This window comes from Ochotona princeps, chromosome 4 (genome assembly GCF_030435755.1).
Source record: "Ochotona princeps isolate mOchPri1 chromosome 4, mOchPri1.hap1, whole genome shotgun sequence".
Taxonomy (NCBI): domain Eukaryota; kingdom Metazoa; phylum Chordata; class Mammalia; order Lagomorpha; family Ochotonidae; genus Ochotona; species Ochotona princeps.
Genome location: NC_080835.1, coordinates 53,816,280 through 53,832,852, shown reverse-complemented (window position 1 = coordinate 53,832,852; position 16,573 = coordinate 53,816,280). Strand labels below are relative to the sequence as shown.

The 16,573-nt window shown below is 39.8% G+C and overlaps 1 protein-coding gene across 1 annotated transcript in view; it reads left to right on the top strand.

Annotated features, from left to right (window-relative positions):
- Positions 1 to 16,573, top strand: part of PGM2L1 (phosphoglucomutase 2 like 1) — a 50,056-nt gene that overhangs the window by 24,486 nt on the left and 8,997 nt on the right. Inside the window, exons 4-9 of the mRNA XM_004589895.4 lie at positions 549 to 633; positions 2,578 to 2,661; positions 6,017 to 6,210; positions 11,396 to 11,585; positions 13,040 to 13,137; positions 13,770 to 13,950. Coding sequence (XP_004589952.1) covers positions 549 to 633; positions 2,578 to 2,661; positions 6,017 to 6,210; positions 11,396 to 11,585; positions 13,040 to 13,137; positions 13,770 to 13,950 — 832 coding nt within the window. The remainder of the gene's footprint in view (positions 1 to 548; positions 634 to 2,577; positions 2,662 to 6,016; positions 6,211 to 11,395; positions 11,586 to 13,039; positions 13,138 to 13,769; positions 13,951 to 16,573) is intronic.

The window sequence follows — 16,573 nt, the reverse complement described above, 5'->3', positions numbered from 1 at the left end:
GGGTTTCTAAAATGGGAGATTATCAAGTAGGAATGTGAACATTTGCCAATGCATATTTTCAAGATGAAAAATAGAAGAAAAAAATCTCAAAGATAAACTTTAGATGTTATAGAAAGAAACAGAAGTTTCAAATGTTCAGAGTCCATAAATTATCCTCGTTTGTATTACAATTTTATTACCTTCATGAAGACTCCAGGCAGAAGTAATTGTGTTACTTATATTCATTGTAGTCCTAATTAAATTGGATTTTATGGTTTTTTTAATCGGTAGGTCATTATATTGTATTTCTTGGTAAATGCCATTGAAAGGTGAGTGAGGGAAGAAGTGGAATTTGAAATTTCAATTCCATTCATTGTTAAGCTCTTTATAATGAAAAGCATATTTACTTAGTTTTAAGTTTAGAACATGAAATAGTTAAATTTTTAGAATTTGATTTATGAAGCTATTGTATATTCAGAATAATTATGGTATGAAAGTTACTCTGATGGAAGATTGAGTTTTTGTAAGCTTGAGAAGCTGGGGTCTAAGTGAAACCTCTCTTGTTTTAGGCTTGCTAAGCTCACTGCTGCAGTCCTACTGGCTAAAGATGTTCCTGTGTACCTTTTCTCCAGATATGTCCCTACACCTTTTGTAGTAAGTATGTTGTATTTGTGATCGATTTACTGTTCTTGAAAACTCCCCAAAGTCAGCCATGAATATAGTTCTGTATTGAATGACTTAAGGGACTGAAGGAAGGAAACAAATTTTGCTTTGAGTTTATTTGCAGTCAACAAACATTTGTTGAATCTATTAAGAACTTTATAAAAGTTGACAAGTTCACAGTCATGATGGGACACTTTAATGCTTTTCTTTCAGGAATTGATTAATCAGGCAGACAAATATGATTACGGATAGATTTGAAGACTTTGTTAATAGGCTAGATCTGGTATGTGTCTACCCTGGATTCGGTGGCAGCAGGCTATGCATTCATTATTAAGCAGAGTCACAAAGGAAACCTTAGCAGATGTTGGAGAACTGATTATGAAGCCATATATCTGAACCCCAATTTAATAAAATTAGGAATAAAAAAGGTCCACAAATCACCATTGTTTCAAATGCAGTGCATGCATTGTGGAAGTTATAATTAAGATTAGGAACTACCCGCTGCCCTGGCTTAGTGTGGTGGTGCAGAGCTGTTAGGATTCATGTGCAGATAAAACCAGGCAAAATGATCTCAGTGATCCAGGGGAACAATTACAGTTGTTTTGTAACTTTTAAACTCTTTTTCCAAAACATTAAAAGGAGCCTTATTGGGATAAAAAAAATGCACATGAATCTTTCTCTATAGAGGGGAAAATGGTGAAAATAATATTTGTTTAGTAATTTAAAATATTAGAAACATTGAAAACTAAAGTATTTTATTTCTTTGTATCAAGAGTGTGAATGGTACTTGCTTTGTGTCATGTAATACACAGTATGAGCAAGCATTTTTTTCTGTCTTGGCAAACTGTTGTACACTTCTCTGAACTGTGGCAGCTGCCGACATTTTATTCTATGTACTTGCAATATGACAAAATATCTCTTAGGGTTCCTTGAATATGAAGTTTTTTCTTTTTTTGCTAGCAGTCAGATTCTCATTAAACATGGATTTTGAGCCAATCTCATAGTAAAGTAGTAAATTGCTTTGATCATTTACCTACTTGCGATGGGGCAGGAGAGAAACAGATTTGAAGGTAAAAGTAAGATCGACAAATTATAGCTACAATAAAGAAAAGGGGGAAATCCATCGTGGTAATTAATTTGGAATAGAAGATGGTAAGGTGCGTCTGTATATAAAGGCTACAAATTAGCCTATCGGAAGACAGTAGACCTGTGTTCTGTAGCTTTCAGTCTTGATAAGTATAATGTTGGCTAAACATCAGTGGAAAATATAATGGATGAGATACTTTCTAAAACATTTTATGACCATATTTGCCACTCATTTCTGGTGGAGTACCTGGCATTTAACAGGTGTTAGTTAAATGTTGAAAAGGAAAAAAAATGTTAATGGACTGAACCAAAGAAGATTAGAGGGTGAGGACCCAGCGCGGTAGCCTAGCAGCTAAAGTCCTCGCCTTGAATGCGCCGGGATCTCATATGGGCGTCGGTTCTAATTCCGGTAGCGCCACTTCCCATCCAGATCCCTGCTTGTGGCCTGGGAAAGCAGTGGATGATGGCCCACAGCCTTGGGACCCTGCACCCGCGTGGGAGACCCGGAGCAGTTTCCAGTCACTGGCTTCGTATCTGCTCAGCTCCGGCCATTGCGGTCACTTGGCGAATGAATCATCAGACAGAAAATCTTCCTCTCTGTATATCTGCCTTTCCGATAAAAATAAATCTTAAAAAAAAAAAAAAGAGGTTGAAAGCGATTTGATCTCATAACAGGATGATTGCTGGACACTATCATTTACAAATGAACTTCACCCAGTGAATCCAAAATTAATTAGGTGTTAGATCATTTACACCCTAGTGTCTTTCCTATTATTTAAACAGTTAATCTCATATCAGATGTTTGAGTTGCTAGGAAGCTCAATGGAATCCTGGTGTCGTGTTTTTCAGCCATATGCAGTCCAAGAACTCAAAGCAGTTGCAGGTGTGATGATTACCGCATCTCACAACCGTAAGGAAGACAATGGATATAAGGTAAACCTGGACTCATGACCCTTGCTTATAGTTCTTATTTATTCAAGTAATATATGCTAAGTATATTTTCCTATTTTCAGTATGTTCAGTTACCAAATTCTCGTCAGTGATTTTTCACTGCTATTCCATTTCATCCCATATCTACCTGCTGTGCCATCTCAGAAATAAAACTGTATGGTACCAGAGCATGAAGAATGAATGGAAGTTTGTAGAAAGTGAGCCAGAGGAATAGTACTCTGACCTCACTCTGCTCTTCCCCGGCCAGGGCTTCCGATTGGCCGCAGGATCCATTTGATGTGTCAATCTCTGTGGCAAAAGCAGAGGGTAGAATGTGGCTCTGGAGGAGCAAACACAGCGCAGGGCTGAACCAGTGTTTGCGGCTTCTGGGTGATGAGTCCAAATTTTCCATGTTTTTCTTCTTATTTGGGAGGACTTCAAGCACTGGGTTCTGTCTTAATGGGAAAAACAGAACTAAATACAAGTCAAGGATTTGGGGTTTTGCCAGGTGAATTATCATTCACAGAGATAAGGAAGAGCCATGATCAGTTGATTTTCCATCTTAGTTTATATTGAGTAATTTAGTTTTTGGAAGGCAGACATAAGGAGAGAGAAACTGACTTACCTCCAAATACCCATAGCAGCTGAAGCTAGACAGACAAAGCTAGGAGCCTGGAGCTCATTCCACGTTCTCCCACATTGGGGACATAGACTCAGGGAATTGAGCCATTACTTATTGCCTGCTAGGATTAGCAGGAGGCTGGAACCAAAAAGGGAATCAGGATTCAAATCCAGGTACTCTGGTATGAAATGTGAATGTCTTACAACAGGTCTTAACCACTGTGCCAAATACCCACCCCAGATACATAAGGTATCTTCAAAAAGTTCATGGAAATGCGTATTATAAAAACCTGTACATGGGTTTCAAAAAATTTGTACCAAAATAATCTTTAAATTTCATTTTTCATGAGCTTTTTGAAGTACTTTTATCTTAAATTTGAAACATCCATGGGTCCTATGGACAGTAGGATATTTAACTCAGGAAAGAAATCGGGTCAGCATTTATGGGTCACTACACATATTAGAGAATATAAGAGTATTTGGATGAGTAGCCAGAGATAGCACAGAGCTAAAAGAAAAGAGATCAATTATAATGGAGAGAGGAAGAAGAGAAGCTGTAGATACAAGAAAGATCAGAGGAGGCTGACATAAAAACCAAGGAAGTGAAAGTTATAAGGAATGAGGGTCAGCTATCAAGGATAGTCACTCAGAGCTCATCTCTGATCACCAGACTCCTGTATCCAATTGCCTACTTAACGGAAGTCTTGATTTCCCTACAACCTGCCACATACATACCCAGATGTGGTCCTCACCCAATAGTCTCATCTGGGTCAATAAATATTACCACCCACTCAAACCAAAACTAAAAATCATTTTTGATTGGTCTCTTCCCCTAACGTTAAATCTATTAGCAAGTTTCACAAATTGTACATCTAAAATGATGATGAAGAAGTTTACCTTTTTCACTATTGTCTTCTGCCTGAACCCTGGAATCCTAGCTGATCTCTCTCTGCCTTCATTGTTCTGTCGTACGATCTGTTCTCCATAGCAGGTACAGATCATTTTTTCAAGTGTATTACTCCCCTACTTAAAGGTCTTCAATAACTTCTCATTCTCATTCTTTAGGTGAAGCCCAAGCTCATTTCTGGGCTTAGTGCAGTCTCAGCACACGTCTTTCTGCTTCCTTCCTTCCCTTCCTTGCTCAGCACACTGCAGTCACATTGCTGCTCCTGCATACCAAACTGCTTCCCACCTCTGTGCCTTTGTAATTGGAATTTCCTCTGCTCAGGCTGCTCCTTCCCAAATCTGGCCGGCTAGCTTGCCTTTATCTTTCAGGGTCCTGCTCAGATGGTGTGTCCCTCTGATGGTGCAGTTTTGTTTGTTGGTTATATTTCTGCCAGAACCTCAAGGGTTTCACTAGCTGGGAACACTTTTGGTGTTAATTTATCAGTTTGTATCACATATAGGATTTGAAATTAAAAAAGAACTACCTAGAACCTAAGAAGAAAGATATATATTCTCCTGCCGTCTCTCTGTAGAAGTGGCAGTACTTTAGCTCCTACGACTGAAGTACTTCAAGGATTCTGCAGTCATTAGGAGGTCTCAACTGCAACTATCTGTGTTGCACACGAGCATCTCAAACCAAAGACAACCACAGATCAGTCCCACCAGATTATCACTTGGGTTTTAATTCTCTTTTGTCCTTCTACTGAACAGTTTTTCCTCTTGCCTTATGAACTGAACAATGTATGTATTCTTAAACTATGCACTATGCATTATAATAATGTTTTACTATTTTATTAGCAATTGGTGTTTACAGAACAAGAATTTTTAAGTTGTCTACTGTACACATTGCTTGGCACAGAGCTCAGTACGTAGTGCATGTTCGGATGTATTGTCTCCTTCATTTGGAATACTCACTAGAGGAAATCCATGTCAAGGACATGGTAAAAACCAACACAGACATTCTGTAAGCAGAGACCTGTCCAACTCTGAGAGCCTGTGAATTATTAGAATGATGTTTTCTTGCATCTTGATATCTCACTGCAATTGATATAGACCATTAAAATGCAAATTCTTTCCTAATGCAAATTTGTTTGATATGATATAAATTAAATTTTAATTTATAATAGAAAAAGGATTTCTTCTATAAGTACATAAGGGGACTCCTTGTCATGTTGAGTATAATAGCAACAGGTTTTTATGGATAATTCTATGATTTCTTAGTTTATCATAAGTATACAGCCACAGATTTAAGAGTCTGATTGGTTACTACACAATTTTATAATGTTGTCGTAATGTGTTATTAAAATAAATGTCGGGCCCGGTGCAGTAGCCTAGCGGCTAAAATTCTTGCTTTGCACGTACCAGGATCCCATGTGGGTGCTGGTTCCCATCCAGCTCTTTGCTTGTGATCTGGGAAAGCAGTCAAGGACAGTCCAAAGCCTTGGGACCCTGAACCCACATGGGAGACTGAAGGGACTCTGAGTTCCTGGCTTCAAATTGACTCAGCTCCGGTCATTGCAGCCACTTGGGAAGTGAGTCAACAGACGGAAGATCCTCCTCAATAAAAAAACAATAATAAAAAATAAATCTTATTAAAATTTGTAATACATGATCATTTTATTTAAGAACCCCAACGGAACTGTTATTGTTGATATCTTTCATTGGTTATTAAATTAGTCCCATACTGATATTTTTTGCATTAGGTAATCACAAAACCAAGAATCCCTACTGTCACTGAGAAAAGGTCTGAGTAGCATTTTAGAAATAATGGCCATATTTTCCTGTCATCTAGGTTTATTGGGAAACTGGTGCTCAGATCACATCTCCTCATGATAAAGAAATTCTGAAATGCATAGAAGAATGTGTAGAACCCTGGAACGGTTCCTGGAATGATAACTTAGTGGACACCAGCCCACTGAAGAGAGATCCTCTGCAGGAGATTTGCAGGAGATACATGGAAGATCTAAAGAAGATCTGCTTTTACAGGTATCCAGTGGGAATGTAGGATAGAATTATCTTAGAATGATGTGAGCAAATGAGGAAAGAAAATAGGTGAAAATGTGTAGTCTGTTCATTATAGTAAAATTATAACCAAAGATTACTCTGTAATAGACAGTGAAAATAATCCAAGTACCCACTAACTAATAAATATAAAAATGAAATGTGGTATATCCATACTGGGAAATATTTAGCAGTAAAAAGAAATTAAATACTGATAGATATTATAAAATGATTACCTTGAAAACATTATTGTAAGTGGAAGAAGTCAGTCTATACAAGCACTGAGGTCTGTGTGAACCAGCCAGAATTGGCACATCTGTACTGGTTGCTGTGGCTAGGAGGAAAGTTGGAGGAGTTGGTTATGGGGTACAAAGTTTCTTCAGGGAAAGAAGAGAGAGTTCTAAAATTGATTATGGTAATAGACTAACAACTTTTTTTTAAAAAAGATTTATTTATTTTTATTACAATGTCAGATATACAGAGAGGAGAGACAGAGAGGAAGATCTTCCGTCCAATGATTCACTCCCCAAGTGAGCCGCAACGGGCCGGTGCACACCGATCCGAAACCAGGAACCTGGAACCTCTTCCAAGTTTCCCACGTGGGTGCAGGGTCCCAAGGCTTTGGGCTGTCCTCAACTGCTTTCCCAGGCCACAAGCAGGGAGCTGGATGGGAAGTGGAGCTGCCGGGATTAGAACCGGCACCCATATGGGATCCTGGGGCGTTCAAGGCGAGGACTTTAGCCACTAGGCCACAGCGCCGGGCCCAACAACTTTAAATATAGTAAAAACTACTGCATTACACACTTTAAATGGGTGAATTGGATGGCCTGTGAATTTTATCTTGATAAAGTTGTTAAATTACACTTAAGTGTATCTATTTTTTCAGTTAAGTTTCTTCTTTACTGTTTCTATAACTATTTCATAACCATAAATAGCTAGCAGTATTCCTAGAAGAAGTTGTAGCTTGCTGTGCATATTTTCCCTGTCCTACAAAATGGAATTTAGTTTTTTTTTCCCCTGGCTTATTTTCAGAAGTATACACATCAAGCTATCAATTATTTGCTTTTTTTTTTTAATTGATTTGTTTGCATGAAAGGCTGCAGAGATCATTTACCTACCTGTTCACTCCCCAAATAGCCATAATCAGAAGGGCAGAACCAAGACAAAGCCTGGACCTCCATCCGAATCTTCCATGTGGATGGCAGGGTTCCAAGCCCTTGGATCCTCTTCCAGTACTTTCCTGGGAATATTAGAAGGGAACTAGATCCAAAGTAGAGCAGTTATCATGGAATGCTGGCGTTGCAGGCAGTGGTGTACTGGTGTCAGCTGTTTGCTTGTCTTTCCAATATGAGAAGTGAATGATGATGATGCTAGCGAAATGCTGCTTGTGGTAGTTAACCTAGAAATCATTTGATCTTCCTGTTAATTAATTTTTTCTATCTTTGTTCATTTATATTAGCAGAAATAAATTAGCAAATTAATTTAAGATAATGCCATAGTTACAGAGATTTCATATGAATTCATAATATAGTAATTTGTACGATATATCCTATGGATAAAGAATCATAGAGGAGGGACCGGTGCAATGGCTCAGTGGCTAAATCCCCACCTTGCAAATGCTGGCATCACATGTGGGCGCCAGTTCATGTCCTGGCTGCTCCACTTTTGATCCAGCTCCCTGCTTGTGGCCTGGGAAAGCAGTAGAGAATGGCCTAAAGCTTTGGAACCCTGCACCTGCATGAGAGACCTGAAGAAGCTCCTGGCTTGCTCCTGACTTCAGATTGACTCAGCTCTAGCTGTTGTGACCATCTGGGGAGTGAACCAGCAGATGGAAGGTCTTTCTCTCTGTAAATCTGCCTTTCCAATAAAAATAACTAAATATTAAAAAAGAAAGAAAGAAAAAGAAGAAGAGTCAGAAATCTCAAGTTGTAGTTGGTAGTTCTGTTTGTAAAGTCATATTAATATGATTTTACAGATATTTATGAGGTCATCAAAGATTCGTGGAAAATATATATTATGAAAATAAGCGGCTTTCAAAATTGTTTTGTACTAAAATAAACATCTTCGTTTTTCTTTTTTTTTTTTTTTTTTTAAAGATTTATTTTATTTTTATTACAAAGTCAGATATACTGAGAGGAGGAGAGATAGAGAGGAAGTGGAGCTGCCGGGATTAGAACCAGCGGCCATATGGGATCAAGGCGAGGACCTCAGCCACTAGGCCACGCTGCCGAGCCCACATCTTCGTTTTTCTATTAACTTTTTGAAGCATCCTCATATATACACAAATTTGTGTTGCGAAATAAATCAATATTATGTTAATGTTAATAGGGACTAAGATTTCAGTATAAGCAGTAAGTATAGATAAAACCAAGAAAGATAAACTTAAAATTATAATTCTTAATTTGAACTTGAAAGATTAGTGTAAATTAATGATTTTTTTCCTAAAATACTACTTCTGTTACTAGAAAGGTTTATGAATACCCTGAAAGCTCACATTGTGATTTCTAAATACCACCTCCTGCTAAAAGGAACAAAATTGTTTAGAGAAATTGTTGATTACAGGACTGGAGCAGAAATGCACTTGAATTTCTTTTTCTTTTTTTTTTTTTTTTTTTAAGATTTATTTCTTTTTCTTGTAGAGGCAGATTTCTTCCATCTGCTGGTTCACTCCCCAAGTGGCCACAGTAGCTGGAGCTGAGCTGATCTAAAGCCAGGAACCAGGAGCTCTTCCAGGTCTCCCACGCAGATGCAGGGTCCCAAGGCTATGGACTGTCCTCAACTGCTTTCCCAGGCCACAAGCAGGGAGCCGGATGGGAAGTAGAGCAGCGGGGATATGAATCCCATATGGGATTCCAATGTGTGCAAGGCGAGAACTTTAGCCACTAGGCTATGGTGCCGGACCTACTCTGCTTTTTTAAACATAAAGAAGCTAGGGTCTTACTAAAAGAATATAGGAGGGCCCGACGGCATGGCCTAGCAGCTAAAGTCCTCGCCTTGAACGGCCCCGGGATCCCATATGGGTGCCGGTTCTAATCCCGGCAACTCCACTTCCCATCCAGCTCCCTGCTTGTGGCCCGGGAAAGCAGTGGATGATGGCCCACAGCCTTGGGACCCTGCATCTGTGTGGGAGACCCGGAAGAGGTTCTAGGTTCCTGGTTTCGGATCGATGCAGCACCAGCCGTTGTGGTCACTTGGAGAGTGAATCATTGGACGGAAGATCTTCCTCTCTGTCTCTCCTCCTCTCTGTGTATCTGACTTTGTAATGAAAATAAAAATAAATCTTTTTATGAAAAGAATATAGGAACCAATTTGAAGATGGCTTCCATCAAACCAGAGCTGGACAGTTGTGTATTTTTAAAAAATTACTGGATAAATTTAAACATTAAGGCTAGTGTTATAGCACAGTGGATTGAGCTGCTGTTGCAACACTGGTATCCCCTGTTAGAATGCCAGTTCAAGCCCTGGGTACTTCACTTCCCATCTCACTTCCTGTTAATATGTCTGGGAAGGCAGTGGAAGATGGCCCAGGTGCACATGTGTGATCAGGATGCAGCTCTTGGCTCCTGGCTTCTATGTGGCCCAGACCTAGCTGTTGTAGCCATTTGGGAAGTGAACCAGTCAATGGAAAATCTCTCTCTCTGGTTTTCAAATGAATTCATCTCTTAAAAGTAAAACATTAAACATTTAAAAGTCTATGATTGGTAGTAATACTACAAAATCACTTCATCAGTCACTGTTGGGAATTGGAACTAAAAATTGTTCATCCTGAAATTTGATTCTGAATTTTCATTCTGAAAAGTGATGAATGCATGACTCTTAATTTGGCTTTTCTATATGAATGAAATTTCAAGATTAATCAAGTAGCTGATAAAGGATAATTAATTTTTAAAGAAAATACAATTAATAAATGCAGAAGAAATAGAAAATCAGTGTGCATGTCTGTGTGCATGTGTGTGTGTGTGTAAATTACTACAATTAGGATTGCCTAGGGCAAATGTCCAAATGTCCTGATGCAGTGGGTTAAGACTGCACCACAGGAGACACTTGCCTTCCATATTAGAGTGCAGATTTGAGTCCTGGCTGAATAGTACTTCCAATCCAGTTTCTCACTAATGCACTGGGGAAAACAGCAGATAATAGTTCTTATGCTTGTGTCCCTCACGCTCACGTGAGAGACCTGAATGGAGTTTCCAGACCTAGCTGTTACATGTAGCTGGGAAGTGGACCAGGAGATGGAAGATCCTTGTTTCCGTGTCTCTCCCTCTTTGTTGGTCTGCCTTTCAAATAGATGTCTTATTTAAAAAAAAGTGTGAGGGGGGGATAGCATTGTGGCAGAGCTGGTCATGCTGCTTGCTATCCCCATGTGAGTGCTGGCTCGAGTCTCAGCTGCTCCACCTCTGACACAGCTCCCTGCCCATTGCTGGTGGTGCAGTGGAGGATAGCCCAAGTGCTTGGTTCCTTGCACCCACGTGAGAGACCTGTAAGAAGCTCTTGGCTCCTGGCTTGGGACTGGCCCAGCCTCAGCCATTGAGGCCATTTGGGGGAGTGAACCAGCAAATGGAAGAGTTCTCTTGTTTCTCCTCCTCTCTGTAACTTTGCCTTTCAAATAAATAAATAAATCCTTGGGTGGGGTGGAAGGTTGCTACACTGTTGTATGTCCAGTGAAAGTGAAGTTTTTTAGTCCTTTTGTGAGATTCGCTCTAGCAATAGTTAACTGTGTTGGTTCATATCTGAAAGTGTACATATCTGTAATCAGGAGTTGAAGTATTGGAAGGTAAGGTTCACACGCGTGGCATACAGGAAGGTGAATGAAATTTTACACCTTGGTATGTGAGCTGGACTTGAAAAGTAAAGAAACAGGAGATCTGCTGGAAGTGAAAGAGATAAATTAGGCAGTTTTAGTGATGGTTTTAGTCAGATGTGATTGAGTGGGGACTTGTTTAGCACAGCAACACAGTATATTGAGGGTTACTGTGCAGGTCGGGAAGTTGGGCCACAAAGAGTGCAGCTCAATTAGCAATTTTTTAATATTTAATATCCCATAGTTTATACCTTAGGGCTTTGCTGCTGACTTTAATCACCTTTTTTTTCTTTTCTGAAAGTTAAAATATTTTAAATTATGTGAGAAGTAGCAAGCTTTTTGGTACTGATTGACAATTTTACTTTTTAGGGAATTAAACTCAAAAAACAGCTTAAAATTTGTGCATACTTCTTTTCATGGAGTGGGACATGACTACGTACAGATGGCTTTTCAAGTGTTTGGTTTCAAGCCTCCAATTCCAGTTCCAGAACAAAAAGACCCTGATCCAGAGTTTTCTACTGTTAAATGCCCAAATCCTGAGGAAGGAGAATCTGTGCTGGTAACTTTTAATATTTTAACTTATTTATCATTTATTAATAATCAGAATAGTCGGAATTCATTGACAATTTAAGGGTTATTAACGAAAGCAGAAACCATTGCAATTTTTTTTATTATGAATTTCATTGCATTATGTAACACATTTTTCTATGCACTGGGATTCCCCCCGCCCCTCCCCAAACTCTCCTCCCCCCCCCCCCACGGTGGATTGCTCCACCGTGTTGCATTTCCATAGTTCAAATTCAGTTGAGATTCTTTCATTGGAGGTTTTGAGCAATCATAAAGTCCAGCATCTTATTGTCCTGGTAAGTTCAATGGCTTCTTGGTGAGACCATCTCTGGTCTGAAGGTAGAACCAGCAGAATATCATCCCAATCAGGTAAAAAACCCAACATAATATTTACAACCATTTACAACATTATGGCATTAATTGACATGGTATTGATTAACCAATATGTTACTAGGGAAATGCAGGTTCTCAACCACAACCTGTGACTTCCTCATAGACATTTCAATTTTGGTTTATATTCAGCTATGTTCTATATACCTTAAAATGGCTATAGATTGCTATTCAGCTGTCTCTTGTCTATTTTAATGTTAGTATTTAGCATTTTATAGCATTGAAGCATGATTTTGCTGAACCTGGTTGTTTTTCGGGTAGTCTAACTCTATAACTTTAACAGGACATATGTCAACAGTTTAGGTGAACGTTTTTGGGAGGGGTGTGCAGAGAAATCTTTATCACCCCAGAGAGGAGTAACTGATCTTTGTGTCCCACCCAGTGAGGTATAAGTGCATCCCGGCTGACCGCTTCCTGTCTGTTTCTAAGCTTTCCTAGTTGTTCTCTGTCTATCTATTCTAGTTTGTTTGTTCATTTGTTTGTTATGAGAGGTTTCTGGAGCGATCCTGATGGTCCTTACAAAAGAGGGTGGGGACCCAAAGTTGGAAGCAGGCAAGGGCCAGAGGAAGCTCCTCTCCCTAGTTCTGAAGGAAGTTTACTGTTCTTCTGTTTCTGCGGACCGCTCAGGGATCCTGGTTGTCGTTCCAATGACCCTGGATCCTGCAAAGCAGGAACTGGGCTTCTTCCATCCCATGTGGTAGATCCAGATGGAGGTGGGTGACCTCAGAGTTCTTGGTCTCCGAAGGCACTCCATTTCCCCGTGGTCTCCTTGGCAGTAGGGATGTAGTCCTTGGTGCTCATACTGATAGTCCTTGGTGAGGCTCTGGGAGTCTGAAACCATTGCAATTTACATCTTTTAAATTATGTAAGAACCACAGGTTGTGTTTTGTTTAAAATCTTCATGGTAAGTATCCCTTTCTTGGATCATTAATATACATTTAGCCAAAATATGTGCCTGGTAGAATTCACATCGGTACAATAGTACCAATATTTGGGGATTTTAGCATCTAATTTATGTTCTTCAGGACAATCCAATCTTTTGGGTCACTGTTTTAGGAACTTTCCCTGAGACTGGCAGAGAAAGAAAATGCCCGGATTGTACTAGCCACGGACCCCGATGCAGACCGGCTAGCAGCAGCAGAACTTCAGGAGAAGTAAGTTCCGTCTGTTACTTGGTTAGAAGCCTGAACTCATGAAGACTATAAGAGCATAAGTCTTCTGTAAGCCCACCCACCACCCCAAGATAACTACCAAAGTTGATCCTTTGGTGTTTTCTTCCTGTATCTTTTACTCAAATATTTAGAGATATACCGAATGGTTTTTTTTTAATGAAATTATGGTCACACTTCATATAATGTTATCTTTCTTAATTTATTACTTCATTTGTACTGTAAATATTTTGCCTTTACTTGTATGTTATTTGAAAATATTAATTTTCAAAGTAGTAAAATATCCCAATGTTTTTAGCAGTAAATATGTTTTTTTGACGCTCTGGGTTGTTATGTATTTGTGCCCATCAATGTCCTTAATGTAGAAAAGCTTAAACACTTATTATAATTTTCATCTCGTTAAATAGAAGTATAAAAGCAGTAATGTAATGATTTTCCTGAAGATACTGTGCCCTTTCCCACCCTAAGACTATCCCTGCATCATTAGCAAAGAATCAGTAGTCTTTGTTTTTCTCAAAAAGCCTGCATGATATCTTTTTGAGTTTTTGTATGTCTCAGATCAAATTGTTTCCATAAGTCAGGAAAATATTTGCTTTAGATTTATATTCTCTCAACAGCGGTCATTGGAAGGTTTTCACAGGAAATGAGCTGGCGGCTTTGTTTGGGTGGTGGATGTTTGATTGTTGGAAGAAAAACAAAGCAACGAATGCTAACGTGAAGAATGTTTACATGTTAGCCACTACAGTCTCTTCTAAAATCCTGAAGGCAATTGCACTTAAAGAAGGATTTCATTTTGAAGTAAGACAAATTATTTGTGTACTACTTTTCTTTTTTTCCTTGTTAATCCCTTCTTCCCTCCTTCCTTTCTCTCTTTATCTCTTTCTTAGAGTTACAGAAAGAGGTGGAGAGACAGAGAAAGGTCTTCCATCTGCTGGTTTACTCCCCAAATGACCTTAATGCCCAAGACTGGACCAGGTCAAATCCAGTAGCTTCTTCCAGGTCTCTCCCATGGGTAACAGGGACCCAAGTACTTGAACCATTTTCTGATGCTTTTCTCATGCCACTAACAGGGCGCTAGATTGGAAGTAGAGCAGCCTGGACACAAATCAGCACCCATATGAGTTGTTGGTGTTGTAGGCAGCAGCTTTGCCTGCTATCCCACAGTACTGGCCCCTGTGTGCTACTTTTCCAAATCTCTTATTATGGGCTAAGGAGATACCGCCACAGAAATTTTCACTGATTTCATTTATAATTCTCACATTTTTCCCATTCTGCTTGTGTAATCTTTTTAGTAATTTAGGCACCTTGACCCCAACTCACTTAGTGTGTAAATTGCTGGTACTAAGATGAGATAATCTTTTAAAAGTATACTGGCACTGGGAAAATCTGGTTCCTTGTGACCTCATTAGTAGTAACATAGGCTCCACCCCTAGAAAGTTGCAGGTATCATCAATTCCTTAGACTTTTCAAGCAGTATCTTTTTTTTCTTAGTATTTATTTATCTTTATTGGAATGGCAGATTTTACAGAGAAAAAGATCTTTCACCCACTGGTTCATTCCCCAAATGGCTGCAACAGTTGGAGCTAAGCCAATTCAGTGCCAGGAACCAGGAGCTTCTTCCAAGTCTCCAGTGTAGGTTTAGGGTCCAAAGGACTTAGGCCATTTTCTGCTACTTTTCCAGTCCACAAGCAGGGAGCTGGATAAGCAGTGAAGCAGCCAGACATGAACTGGTGCTCATATGTCATGCCAGCACTTGGAGGTGGAAGATTAGCCAGTTGAGCCATTGCACCAGCCCTTAAGCATAGTCTTAAGATGTATATTCTAAATTGCAAATTAAGACTGAGAAATTCGGGCAAGTCAATGGCATAGCAGTTAAGGTCTTCGCCTTGAACGAGCCGAGTTCATATGGGCGCCGGTTCTGTTTCCGGCAGCTCCACTTCCCATCCAGCTCCCTGCTTGTGGCCTGGGAAAGCAGTCGAGGATGGTCCAGAGCATTGGGACCCTTCACCCACGTGGGAGACCTGAAAGAGCTCCTGGCTTCGCCTTCGGATCGGCTCAGCTCCAGCCATTGTGGTGACTTGGGAGGGTGAATCATCAGACAGAAGATCTTCCTCTCTGTCTCTCCTCCTCTCTGTGTATCTGACTTTCCAGTAGAAATAAATAAAATCTTAAAAAAAAAAAAGACTGAGAAATTCTATATCTTTTTAAAATCAATTTTGTATTGCTTTGTGATACAGTTCCATAGGCTCTGGGATTTTCTGTCCCCTGTCTCTCTCCGCAAGTTCTCTCCCCAACACATTGATCCCCCCCATTGATTTCCCCTCTAGTGTTACAAGGGTGTCCTTCGTGAACAGTCAAAAGTCCATCGTGTTGTTATTGAAGTGTTTCCCAACATTGTAGGCATGGACAGTGTCAGAGAGCCCAACTTCCTACTGTCTACATATTTTCAACTGTTCCACTGAGAGTCCATCTTTGGTCTGGATGCATAGAGACATAATGTACTTTGTCTCCACATCTCGACATAACAGTCTCTGCTATTATATCAATCTTCTGTTATACATACCCCCTTTTTTTTAAAAAAAAGATTTATTATTATTGGAAAGCCGGATATACAGAGAGGAGGAGAGACAGAGAGGAAGATCTTCCATCCAATGTTTCACTCCCCAAGTGAGCCGCAGTGGGCCGGTGCGCGCCGATCCAATGCTGGGAACCAGGAACCTCTTCCAGGTCTCCCACGCGGGTGCAGGATCCCAAAGGTTTGGGCCGTCCTTGAACTGCTTTCCCAGGCCACAAGCAGGGAGCTGGATGGGAAGTGGAGCTGCCGGGATTAGAACCGGCGCCCATATGGGATCCCGGTGCATTCAAGGCGAGGACTTTAGCCACTAGGCTACGCCACTGGGCCCCTACATATCCCCTTAAGTATACATCCTCTTAAGCCAGTGAACACAGTCCACAACTGGGAGAAAAATATAAAGTTTCATCAATATTAAGTTAGTGAACATGCTGCAAAAATACCAATGTGTCGCTACAGTGATTAAAAAGAAAATGAAAAACCTTCTTGTAGAAATTGATGCTACTGCATGACCCATGTGGCGCTAAAGAAATTACAGTAAGAACTAGAACATCATTACTCATGAGATGTAGCAAAAACAGTGTCGTCAGGGACATTTACAACCTCAGGTGTTTTCAGGCAATCAGTCTCTTACGATGACCAATTAACGAATCACAGGAATTTACTGAAAAAGATACTAATAACCGGGAAATGCAAAAGGATAAAGTTCACAGCAAGAATAATTAGATTTGACACCACAAAACTATAAATTGAAACAAGAGCCATTCCCTAAGAACATGAGCAAAACGACCCCTAGCCATATTAGCATTGAGCATTACCAGTTAAAATTAGAGATGAAAGAGAAATGGT